The sequence below is a fragment of the Marmota monax genome, unplaced genomic scaffold (genome assembly GCF_021218885.2).
Source record: "Marmota monax isolate L192 unplaced genomic scaffold, Marmota_monax_Labrador192_F-V1.1 WCK01_AAM20220418_F8-fsc00159, whole genome shotgun sequence".
NCBI classification, from domain to species: Eukaryota; Metazoa; Chordata; class Mammalia; order Rodentia; family Sciuridae; genus Marmota; species Marmota monax.
Genome location: NW_026694999.1, coordinates 2,497,066 through 2,510,856, shown reverse-complemented (window position 1 = coordinate 2,510,856; position 13,791 = coordinate 2,497,066). Strand labels below are relative to the sequence as shown.

General features: G+C 31.6%; 1 protein-coding gene across 2 annotated transcripts in view; it reads right to left on the bottom strand.

The window, feature by feature from the left end:
* Glra3 (glycine receptor alpha 3) overlaps positions 1-13,791 on the bottom strand; it is a 173,582-nt gene that overhangs the window by 54,574 nt on the left and 105,217 nt on the right. For both annotated transcript variants that reach the window (XM_046427546.2, XM_046427547.2), the window contains exon 5: positions 10,065-10,147. In XM_046427546.2, coding sequence (XP_046283502.1) covers positions 10,065-10,147 — 83 coding nt within the window. The remainder of the gene's footprint in view (positions 1-10,064; positions 10,148-13,791) is intronic.

Genomic DNA, 13,791 nt, shown 5'->3' with positions numbered 1-13,791 from the left:
GAGCAGGTCAGGCAAAAAGTAAGCAGCCAAAGTTCGTACTATCACAATTTAAAATTTCTGCATTTTGACCTCAGTATGGTGTTAAAACACTTCCAAGTTTCATTTCACTAATTTATTAATGTAACTATGGTTAAAAAATAGATTATTATCTCTAAATTTTTATTCACTTTTTTCCCCCAGATTTTTATTTTCTCACTTTCTAGTTAGGCTTGTTTCCCTCTTGATTATAATTGCAGATAATTCATATTGGTTTTCTTTACTGGTTGGGTTTTTTTTTTCCCTCTTGATCCTTTTTATGATATTCCATGGCCTCTTGATGCTATGTTCTTAATTTCACATATCAGATTTTCTTGTATATTTAAATATTTTATGAAATCCTAACCTTTTGCTGTTCTTCAATGCAGTTCAGTTGTCTTAGTGACAACCAGGTCTCTGGAAAATTAATGGATTTACATAGTTTATATAGTTTCTTAATGAAAGATATAAGGGCTTAAGACATTTTCCCGAATGCTTTCTCTTGTATAATAGCTGTCAGTACACTTCATAGTTTAAGAGATGATTGTGATTATATACTGGGGTCATTTCTAGGGATAGTACTATTCAAATTTTGAAAGCATGCTCTGGAAAGGCTGTTTGGTGTATGTAGAAAGTATGAGGACTGAGAGAACTGGGATTATTTTGAGCATTATTTAAGGAAGAAAGAAAATGGTAACGGTTCCAAGCAGTAGAGAATAGCAAATGGAGCTGGGTGCAGTGGTGCATGCTTGTAATCCCAGTGACCCAGGAGGCTGAGGCAGTAGGATTGCCAGTTTGAGACCAGGCTCAGCAATTTTTGGAGGACCTAAGCAATTTCGTGAGACCCTGTCTCAAAATGAAAATAGTCCCGAGGATGTATGTCGCTCAGTGGTAAAGCACCCCAAAGTTCAATCCTCAGTACCAAAAAAAAAAAAAAAAAGAAAAAAAGAAAGAAAAAGAAGAAAAAAAGGCAAATGGATGATTCATAGGAAAAATTATTGTAATAGTTTAAATTACAGGTGATTTTGAATCTTATAATACGTCTACTGAACCTCACGTTAAGATGGTTGCCATCCGTGTAATTAGTCAAAAGGGAAAGATACATGAAACTACATAAAATTTAAAAGTTTTGCAGAGAAAAAAAATAACATGATCAATTTCTGAGACAAAACAAAAAGAAACTTTTTCACGTTTTCCCTTTTCTTTTACTTATATTAAATCTCACAATATACTCAATCTTGAAATTTGCAAATAGGAAGGGACTGCCCTAAACCTTTATTCCTTACTCATAAAGAAGTGCTTTTTAAGGTGAGGGGCTGTGAGGGAAAAAATAACTTTCTCCTATGCCCAAACCATAGTTTAACTTTGACAAGACTGTAGATAAATTGATATTTTCATGTATTATAAAGTTCTTATTGGTTGTGTGATAATATCCCCCTCATATTCCATGTATCTTTATGCTATGAAAAAGAATATGGGAATTCCTCAAAAAATAACAAAGAACAAATTATTATACAAGCAGTTTTATATGTTAAAAAGGATTGAGAACATGGTTTTGAAAAGGTATTTTATGTACATGTTTATAGCAGTATTATTCACAATAGCCAAAGTGTGGAAGCAACCCAGGGGTCTGTGGATGATGAATGGAAAAACAAATCATAATATGTACATACAATGGAATATTAAAGAAAAAAAATTCAGACACATACTACAACATGGATAAACTTTGAAGATAGCATGCTCAGTCATAAAAAGACTTTCAGGACATCATGTGTGTCAAAAAGGACAAATATTGTATGATTCTACTTTTATGAATCTAGAGTAGTTAAGTTCATAGAAACAAAAAGTAGAAGGGTGGTTGTAGGGGCTGGAGGAAGAGAGAAATGGGGATGGATATATATATATATATATATATATATATATATATATATATGGTATATAGTTTCAGTTTTGCAAGAGGAAAAATCTTGGGAGACTGGTTGCAATCAATATTGTGAATATAATTGACATTGCTGAGCTGTACACTTAAAAATAGTAAAAATGATAATTTTATGTATTACTTTAGTTTGAATGTTGTCCCTTCTGAAACTCATGCTGAATTTAGTTGTCATATAATAGTGTTACAGAGGTGGAAATTTTAAGAGGTGGTCAGGCCATGAGGACTCCACCCTCATAGGTCGTATTACTGCCATTAGAAAGGGTAATTTCAGACCTGTTTTGTGTGTCTGCCCATCTGGCCTGTGCCATGGGTTGCTGTAGCCAGAAGGCCCTTAACAGATACTAGCACTTTGACCTTGGACTGTGAGCCAATACATTTTTGTTCATTTGAAATTACCCAGTCTGTGTTACTCTCTTGTAGCAACACAGAATAGATTGACATGTATTTACCACAATTCATAATAAAATTAATAAAAATAAAAAATCTAAAATTCTGAAGGAGAAGATAAATGAGCAAGCCACGGTGTTCAGAAGATTGTGAAATCATGACATGAGTTGAAAGTAGAGTCTGGGAAAATATATTGAATTTGCCCCAAGGATTCTTCCCAGTTCCTGTGAGTGAAGAGGGAACTGTTCTAGGCAGCCAACTTGATGTTCTCTTTAAGGAATCTTTGGTTAAATATGATCACAATCAGACCAAATTAACTTCCCCATATAATAAAAACCCATATTATTGATTGTAGTTAAGATAGATTGTTAACTTAGTTTTCTCCAGGATGTCTAGTGATAATCAAGAAAGTCAGTTTCACTGCTTTGCATGTAGTGGATGGGAGTGGGAAGGCAATAAAATGTGAACAGAAAAATTTAAAAAATGATTTCATATAGTGATATGTATTATGAAGGATAATGAGACAGGAAGTGATGCAGGGGCAGGGGTGCAGAGAGCTAATTGTAAAAAGACAGCCAGAAATGGCCTGGTGGAAGGATGCTAAGGGTCAAGCTATGTTAAATCTGCAGGAAACACATTTTAGGCAGAAGGAAGAGCACAATTTTATCTTATTTTAGGATTATATGTGCTTCATTAGTAGCAATAAATCACATTGTTGAAATAAACAAATATTCTTTGATATTAAACAGGATAAACAGAACATCAAGAACAAAAGATTATTCTCTTAATGCATTGAGGACATACATTTATTTTTTCCACTTTGAAATTGAAAATACAAACAACAAAAAAAGCGATAATTCAGTTCTACAAGAATAACAAAGGGATAGAACACCATTTGGAGAGGACAAAAGAAAAAATAACTGTTTATATATTCTCTGAAGAAAAATAAATTTCCAGGACATGGAGATATTTTGTAAATTAGATTATTGAAGAAATATAGTCTCTCAAGTGAGTGATAAAGCATTGCAAAGCTGTTAAGAAATTAAGACAATATATTAAAGCATAATTCTTAGCTAGATTCTATTAAACTAGAATTAGAAGAGCTTAGCACCAAATGCACACAATTCTAGAATAAATTGCATCTGTGAGCAAGTCAAGTTGTGATCAGTAGGAACCACCATTAAGGTCAAAAAGAAAAAGCCATACCATGTTACTATTATGTCATGATTTTATTACCAAGTATGCTGCTATATGAGGTGTTTTCAGAAAAACATTTGGTGAGTTTTGATACTACATGTATGAACGAGGATTTCAAAATTACCTGATGATCAACAGTCATTGATGACTGCTAAAGTGATTTGTGGCTGAATGAAATAGGAATTATTATTTTTTTTAGTTGTAATAAAATAAGAAGAATACCTCTAGGGCATTTTCGCAGTTTTCTAAGGCTTCCCCAGTTGGGACTGTGTAATGTTATGTTGTCCAATTCTCTGACCCCAAACAGGGGTCATCAAAGTTGAATTATGGACTAAACCTAACACGATGATATTTAACTGGGGGAAAGGTAAAATTCTTGGCATTTATTTAAGTGAAATAATTGAACAAACATGGAGTGGAGGACATAGTGCTTAATTGTAGTACTTGGCAGACTGTTCATGTGATCTGAGTCAAGTGTTTTTTGGCAACCTATAATGTATGACTGCATAGTCACAGTAGGATTGTGACTGCCATCATGAGGAAGACCCCTACTTTGCAGGTCTTGATTTAGGACAGTTTTCATACTTTTGACAACCAGAGGAAAGGAAGGAGGCAAAGGAGGAAACTCTGATCTTTTCATATGTGGAAAACAAGTGAAAGTACTAGATGTTTAACTTGCAGAGATAAGAATATCATGATTAAAATTTATAAATATTTGGAATTCATCAGATACATTTAAAGATGACTTATGGTTGTATATTATGAACTATTAAATCAAAGAGTTTGCCCTGTTCATTTCATAGTTGTAGGACTTGGGAAAGTAACTTAACCTCTCTAAACCTTATTTGTGAATCTTTGAAATGCAATTAAAACCTTTTAAGTTGCATTTGGGATAAATCAAATATATATGTAATGGATATAAAACTACTATGACATCATTATAAGATTAGTAACACATAATTTTTAATTATAAATTTGTCATGTTTAGAATATCTGATAATAAAAAAATTAACCTACAAAGATGTTGACATATTAAGATATAATGGTCATTAATAAAAAGTAGGATAGAATATTTAATGTTTAAATGGGAATTTATTTTATAAGTAGCTAGTTAGTTCATCAGTGAATATTTTTGTTTTGAGAGGGCTTTTGCTTTCTAAACAATGTTATATCTACTTAGGCTTGAGTAACAAATACTCAGAAGACAAGTACCATCTGTATCTCTTGACTAGCAAACAAAAATCTCCATATTATTTTGTAAAATGTCCTAACTTTTGAGTTATGAAAATGAGTTTGGATAATAGCAGTATTATTAGGAAATATTTGTGCAAAATTGACACCAACCCTATCTTTTGCCTTACCTAAGCTTAATACAAATTCCAGAGTAAACAATCTGTGTGATATCAGGCCTGGTTTTTAAATAAATCTGAAAAAAGAAATAGTAAAAACCATCCATCTCTAGAAATTTCTATCCAAAAATGCCACAAGAACATATCTATCTTTAGATGTTTCTATCCAAACCCCATTAAAGTACATTTCAGAAGTTTTCTATTTTTTCAAGGTGACCTTTAAAAATCTTTTTTTTTTTTGTAATTTCAGGAATTTAAGCCTTTAGTAGAAAGCAGTATTTTTGTACTGAATTATGCTTCTTAATTTTTTTTTCTTTTCCAGCCCAAGTAATTAAAAAATTTAACTTTTACACATTGGTGATATTTTCCTCATAAGCTATCTCTGTTCCTCTTTTGAAATGAACTATGGAATTAGACCCTGTGTGTATATGATGACAGTTTGTATCCTTTGTCTTCAATGATTCAATTAACAGCATAACTATATTACATACAATTATTCCATGATTAAAAAATCCTAGCTGGGCATGGTGGCACATGCCTACAATCCCAGCAGTTTGGGAGGCTGAAGCAGGAAGATGGAATGTTCAAAGCTAGGCTCAGCAACTTAGTGAGGCCCTAAGCAACTTAGTAAGTCCCTGTCTCATAATAAAACAAAGAAACACACACAAAAAAGGGACTGAGGGGATGTTGCTCAGTGGTTAAGTATGCCTGGATTCAATTCCTGGTAACCAAAAAGGAAAAAAAAAAAGTCCTTTTTATTTTATTCAACTAAGAAAAAAATTCTCACTTAGAAATTTTCCTTATGATATAAATATAAAGCTGAGCTTCAGTTTTTTTCCTTAGCCCTATTGGTTATATCAATTTTCACTGTAAATTCCTTAGGGACACAGTGTGAATCACGATAAAGCTGTGTTTCCTTCACTCATACATTAGTCCTTTCTTTTGTGTCAACATAAAATAACTTATAAATGCATTTATAAATAAAATGTATTCATAAGTAAAATTGTGATATCAGTGAAAATGTGTTATTTTGAAAAGATAGCCTTATATTCTACCTCATAAAGTTAAAAAAACAAGTAAACAAAAAACCCAGAAAGGATCATGCAGTAGAATCTGAATTTCAGTAAACTAATCCAGCCTAATCTTAAAAAGGGAAGTTAGTGATCCAGTAATAACTAATATGTCTTCTCTAAGGTTTTTCTCAGTCTCACTTATCACAAGCAATGATTGTACACACACAAAAGAAAACAAGGTTCAAATTTAAAATATTTAGTGATAAAAAGACTTCATCAATTTATAGGTATTTCTTGAAGTGTCTTTTCAGACTTCAAAATAATCATTTTTTGTTCCAATGTGCTAAAAACAAAACAATGAGTTCTTCATTTCTATATTTGTATAGTATTTTAATTGTTTTGTTTAAATATTCTGTACTTGTGCATTCAAGTATTTTGTTGATGTATCTTTTTAAGTTTAATTCTGACTACTTTAGTTTTTTGTATTTTGAAGTCATGTGGTTAAATACATATATCTGCAGAATTATTATAGCTTTTGATTTGTTTATTTCCTCTCCAGCATGTTACTCAAATGTTTGTCTCATGATTTTTTCCTATAATTTATTTTTTTCTGATATTAAAATTCTTATCCTGAATTTCTTTTAGATGCATTTATCATATATGCATTTTTCATTCATGCTTTTCAAAATTTTTGCATGTTAGTTTAAAAAATTTTTTATTTGACAACATATTGTTTGCTCTTCATATTTATTAATGTGAAGTTTAAGAATCTTTTTTTTCTAGAAGAATTTTAACGCTTTTATACTTATTATAGTTTTTGTAATGTTGAGGGCTACTTTTGTTTTTGTAATGTTTATATATGCTATGTTTTTATTTGTTTTATTTTTCTCCTTTCCCACATTCCTTTTGATAAATTAATACATTTAGTTCTGGCTCAAATTTTTATTCTATTTTTATTCTTTCATGGTATTCTTAACTTATACTTGTTTTTGTTTTCTCATCAATTTCTAATGCAATACTTTTTTCTCCTGTTAACTCTACCCAATATATATATGGGGAATATACTATATATTCAATAAATATATTTTAATTGAGGCTTAAATGAAGTAACATTACCCAGGCCACTTAGAACAGTCCTGACCATTAACATACATTTATTGACTTTAAGGAAGTTGGATGATTGTAGGCCATTCAGGCCTTTGCCTTTATATTGTATTTCTTTTTTCATTATTTTTCATGCATTCATATGTTTCTTTTTCTTTTCTTTTGCAGTTATACTTCACTGAAAAATGGGCACTGAGTTTCTTACAAATCTTGTTTTCCAGTAGGTTGAGCTCATTTACCTACTTTCTGCTATGTAAAACTTGTTTAAAATCTTTTAACTTGTTGTTTTAAGTCTCTGTTAAAAAAGAAAAAGACCTCTGTAATCACCCTAAAAGATTAAAAAAAAAAACCTTGAAAAATTTGACTTCAGTGGCTTCTACTTTGACTTACAGCGTTTTCTTGGCATCTACTAAAGGAGTTTATTAAGTGATGTCTCTATTGTGAGCTAAATTAATTTCTACTAAGAGGGCAGGAAGTGTTTAATGACTGAAATATTAAAGAGCCACTTGAGAATATCCACTCATTTTTTATCAAGAATCAAGAAACAAGAAAGAAGGAGGAAGGAGGCTCAATTTTCTCATATTGAGCTTTATATTCCTTGGAAATGTTCGAAGAAAGGTAGATGTAGGAAAGATCTTCTTATGTCAGCACTGTGTCCTGCAGAATAACCCCAATAAGCTTTCCTTATTTTAAAAAAAGAAGCACAGTGACCTACCTAGCCCTCAGGCATTGTACTCTTTTCATCTTTCTTTAATAATTAACATTCATAGAATAACAGATTTTACTCACTGCTCACTTCTCATAACCCACTTTTTTTAAAACTATTTAGAATCTGACTTTGACCCTCATTATTCTTATCACATTTGTCTTTCTCAACAGGAACACTGGTTCTTTTTGCAGCATTTGATACTCTTAACAATAAGTTTTTGCAGCATTTGATACTCTTAATAGATCTCCACATTTTTTCCTCTCTCAAGATTGAGTAATATTGTGTTTAATTTATCATCTATGACATCTTCTGGAATTTCTTCCAAACATCGTTTTTCTTTTAAGGGTCTAGTCATTTCTGTTTTTACTTTCCACTCTATATTTTCTTCTTCATCAATTTTATCTGATTCTTTGAAACACTATTTATATGGCTTTTAATAGTTTCTATTCAGTTCTAACTCCTCCTGCTTTTGGTAGACCTAAACTTTCCAAACTTTGAATACATTAAGATTAAATTTATTAATATTTTCATGAACATTTACTTTTCATCCTATATTTCTGTTCTTTGTTAATGTTTCTAATTTGATCCCACTTGTTTAACCTCTTTAGTTTTGACTTAGGCACCAGCATCTTTACATGTGCTTTGTATCAACCTCTATTAATCGGTTTTAACTTCCCATATCATTCCCTTCTGTCTCTCCTTTTATTTTTTTTGCTGGAATAATATAAAAACTTTCTAAATGATCTTCTTGTTTTTTGGTAAAATAGTCTTTAAGAGGTACAGCATTAACCAATTAATTTTGTTGCTCCTTAACTCTTGAATAGTTCCTCACTGCCTATTGACTAGCACCCAACATCCTTGGTTTAGTATCAGGGAGCCCAGTACATGTTTTGTTTTGTGTACTTCTTCTATACCGTACAGTTGCAACCAAGCTACACAAACAGCCATCCCTCACATTGCCATTCCCTATGGTTCAGTTCAAAGTCTGCACTATTAGGAATTGTTCATTGCTCGTCCTCTTTATATTACTAAGTAGCTCTCCCAATTTTAGATAATTTTATTTAACTCATTTAGTATTTTATCCATCAATGCTTAATATTTAAGAGGTGCTTACACAAATAAGCCATTTACATTTCATAAGACGTAGTAGTTATTAAAGAAATAGGTATTTCTGCTTCCTAAAAAACAAAAACCTAAACAAAGAAACAAAAACATTGGGTGAGAGAAGTTGAGGTGTTGTTCACCCCACAAGGTGGGCACGCCATCTAGTGACAACTCCACCACACTACAAGACTTGCCTCAGGTCTGAAGCCTATATTAATCTTCACATTGTCCTCAAGAAAGATGTCATATTCGGGTAGGAAGGATAATAGAATGAATCAGATATTATTACCCTCTGTGCATATATGACTATACTACTGGTGTGATTCTACATCATGTACAATCAGAAGAAGTAGAAGTTATACTCCATTTGTGTATGATGTGTCAAAGCACATTCTAATGTCATGAATAACTAATTAGAACAACAACCCCCCCCCAAAAAAAAAAAGATGTCACAACAGACCTACCCCCCCCCAATAAGATAGTGCCTTAACAAAAATATTGCATTCTTATTTTTTTGTGTGTGGGATTAAACACTGTAAATTAATTAATTCATGGTTGATTATATAGATATGTTTAGAGAAATGGATGCACCTGCAATTTTCACTTGTATTAACATTAATCAGCGATGCATATGAATCCATTTTCAAAGAAGAAATTTAGAGAAGTGCCTGAAAACTTGGATAAATTCTCAGATAAAGTGTTAGAAATGTTTTTTTCTTGAGATGACACACTAAATGTATTCAGCAGCGTAACAATAGTAAGTACTAGTTGATGGAAGAAGCATAGCTTCTGAGCCAGATGGTTTACTGTTGGCAACACTGTGACTTGAAGCACAATACATATTCACTCAAAATGACCATTTTCACATTTGAAAACATGGTGATAACAACATCTTTGTTATGAATATAAGGAGTGTATATACAGAATGCTTGGCCTATAGTAGGCATTTAATAAATAAATGGTAGTTTGTATTTAACAATTATTGTTAGTTTTACTTTTGATGATGTGTATAGAGACATAATTTCTCTCAATGTTGAAAAATGTTATTTGTAGAATCTCAATTTGTTTCTTTTGTAGTAAAGAGTGCAAGCATTGCTGTTTATCATTAATTTCAATATCTAGTGGAAAATTACATACCTATTTAGTAAATGTGTGATCAGAAAATTATAAAATAATCATTTCTATAAGCCATTAAAAGCTTATATCTGTTTAAAAATATTCAGAATAAGTGAATATTTCATACTTACAACTTTCCAGTTGCATTATACACGTTTGTACATCCATTGGAAAATTTTTGAGATCCATTGGACAGGAAAGTGTTAATGTTAATCTGAAAGAATTCAGAGTAATTATTTTTAAAGGAAATTTATGACTTTATATTAAGTTTCTGTTATTCAGAAAACACATATTGCTTTGATAGTTACTCACATCTATTCAGATGAAATTTTCTCCAGTTTAGGTATATTATTTGCTATGAAAAAAATATGTCACTGTACATAAATCTGGATTTTTAGTGGGGTCAAGTGAAGTGGATGATAGTTGTAGCTATAAAACTCTATCACATTTATTCATTTTTAAATTTGTTTAGAAATAAGTGTAGATGTATAGAAGAGGTCTAGACTTCCAGGGAGATCCCCAAAAGGAAAAATTTGAGGATGGGCACTGTAAAATTAATACCCAATGCTGAAAGGTACATTTCCCCCAAAATCACATTAACAGAATATTTAAGAGGGAAATAGGAGAATTGGAGTTGTAAGTGTGGAAAAGGGGTACTCAGAGAAGCAACCCTATATGGTAGTTGTCAGTCATCTTTATAAACACATCATGGAAGTTGTCAGAGAATATCCAGAAGTATTTAGTAGAATGAATCTGGAGAACTTGAAAATTTAGTTAGTAGATCAGGTTCTCTGCTATGGCACTAGAGCATTTCACTAGATTTTAACAGGGTTAGGAAATAGCCCGCTAGTGTCTGTTATATTATTCTAAGTTCACCAAACAAACTTTTGATTGTACTTTACACAAAGGATAACCTAGAATATGTAAGCATTCTGCCAATATAAAAGCTCTTGGCCCTTTTCTAGAGAGTACTAGTATGTTGGTATTCCAGGTAATTAATGAATTTTGAATACATTTGGTTAGGAAAGTATATTACTGAAATATCTTCTGGGTTTAATAAGAATTTATATTTCCTGGATTTGAGAGAGAGGGTGGGGAGAGTTCAAGATTCGAACTCAGCATTCTACAAATGAAGTTCTTTTCTGAGAACTCTCTAAGAAGTCTCTTTTTTGAAAAATATTCTCACTGAAATTCAGGTATTACTGAGCACCCTAGGTGGTTTAATTTACTTAAACTTTGTGCTCACAGACATAGTTATTCAACTTCTTCACATTGCAGTTTTTTCATCTCTAAAATGAAAATAATAATGGTACCTACTACAAAGAGTTACTGTGAGCAATACCTGCATTGATACTTGAAATGTGCTTAGGTAAGTGCTTGACATATAGAAGATATTTAGTAAAATATTTGTTATTAACAGTTATTAGTATATTCCATTACTCCTAGATACCTCCAGTTGCTCCTCCTGCAAATTCTAAATTGTGGGCACAAAGATAAATAAATTAAATTACATGTAAGTACTTTTTAGGCTTTAAATAAAAATACCTAGTAACTCTACTATATATAACTTCACTCTCTAAAATGGCATTTTAATGGAGACCACAGGCATAAAGTAATAATGATGTATTTTGTATAGTGAATATCTTGGTGAGTTAGGCCCAATTAGCATAATTTGGGTGACATAAATGGACAGACATATGGAGTTGGTGAATTTTTAAGAGTCCCAGAAGGATCATTTGGTAATTTGAGTCACAGTCCCTAACACACTAAAATAATTCACAGAGTTCTATATTAAAAATCAGTGTTTCTCCTGCTGCAGCTTGGTTAAGGGAACTTGTAAGTAACTGAGTATATTTACAAAATTCTTGGTTAAAAGAGAAATTGTAATCTGAAGTGGACACAGTGTTCTCTGCCTAGTGAAAGAGTTTATTAGAGGAATATGCACATGAACATTTTGAAATGTGCACAGATTAATTTCCCAAATATTCAAGGCTCTTGGCCAACCAATTTAAAACATCAACTTGCAGAATTCTCTGACCTTTTGTATGGAAATAAATGGCCTTCTCAGAACCCTTTCCATTCTCTCATCATGCATGTGATGTCAAATTCATATCCTGGCTATTTTTTTTTGCATAAAATGAGAGATGTTATGTAATTCTAAATAAAAAAATAAGACTTGAAAAGAATTGCTTGGCAAAGCAAAACAGTTTGTAGAACTCCTATCATAAATCATATCCTGAAAAAAAATCTATTTATTGACTTTTCTTTTTGTTTAAGGTATAATACAGTTGCTTCTCTAATGATGAAATGTGTCCACTTGGTGGGTGTGATACTTAATTTCTTTATCAAAACATTATATGTAAATAAAGATATGTTCTGACCACATCAAAAGAAAACTGAGTCAAGAGGCAATTATTCATATTCTACTGTTTTGGAAATGAATGCCTTCTTGTGTAAGGAGGACACCAAGTTCTCTTTCTGAGACAAGACAGATAAACAGGATATAGTGTTTCTTATTTCCCCTTAAAAAGTCTTGGCTGCGAGAAGTAGTAATATTAAGAAAGATGACTGTCATCTGTGACAAACAATTGACGTCATTAAAATTTGATTATTCTCTATTTTTGAAAAAGCATGCCTATAGTATGTTGTCTATCTAAACCACTAGTTGAATTTTAAAAATGTTTTTGATTCCTTTATAAACTTTTTATAAAAATAAATATTTTAATAGTGTTTTAGTTCGCTTTTTTTAATGCTGTGACTGAAAGATCTAACCAGAACAATTTTAGGAAGAAAAGTTTATTTGGGGGCCCATGTTTTTAGAGGCCTTAGTCATTGAAGGCCCAGCTCCATTCCTAGGGGCTCCAGGTAAGGCAGAACATTATGGCTGAAGAGTGTAGCAGAGGGAAGTGCTTCATATCATGATAAGGAAGCAAAGAGAGAGACTCCACTCTCAAGATAGAGAATATATACTTGCAAAGCCATGACCCTGATGCCCCACCTCCTCAAGCCATACCCTACTATCAGGGATTAATTCACTGATTAGATTACTGATTAATGTAACTCAGTCATTCATTTCTCCTCCAAATTTTCTTTCATTGTCTCACTTGTGAACATTTGGGGGGATACCACATCTACACCATAACAAATAGTTTTCTGGTATTTCTGAATTTGGTATCAGAAATACAATGGCCTCTTAACTAGCAATTAAATAACTTTTGAAGAATTATCTGTAGTGTTATAGTAAATTGATAAATTTATAGTGCTTACTTTGTGATAGGCACTGTTCAAATACTTTATGTATGATCACTCATTTATTCTATCCTACAAACTTACAAGATAGGTAAATGATATTACCTTTTTTTTTTTTATAGATGAGGAATCTTAGAGGTTAAGTAACTCACTTCATTACACAGCAGAAATTGGCAAAGTAGAATTTGCAGCCCTGGTGGTTTAATTCTAGATTCCATGCTCTTAACTGTTAAGTATACTGCCTATCAAAAGCAGTGGAATGTTTTACATAAAAATAGATTCTGCAATTAACATGATGTTTTAAATTTCATATACTTTTATAACACAAAATGATACAATGTATACACTATTAGTTATTAAATTTGAAGTAAGGTGTACATAAATAATTTTTCCAACATACATTTAGACAAATGTAATAGACCATAGAAAATATAAGGTATTTCTCCAGGGATTTTATATATTTGAATGATATAGTATTTGATTATGAATGCTTTTATAAATATCTCTTAGTTATTTTATAAATAACTCTCAGAAGAGATTAGATAGTTGGAACACTAAAAAAGGATATTAGAATTAGTTTCTATGAACAGTTCTGGAGTTTTGTTGTCA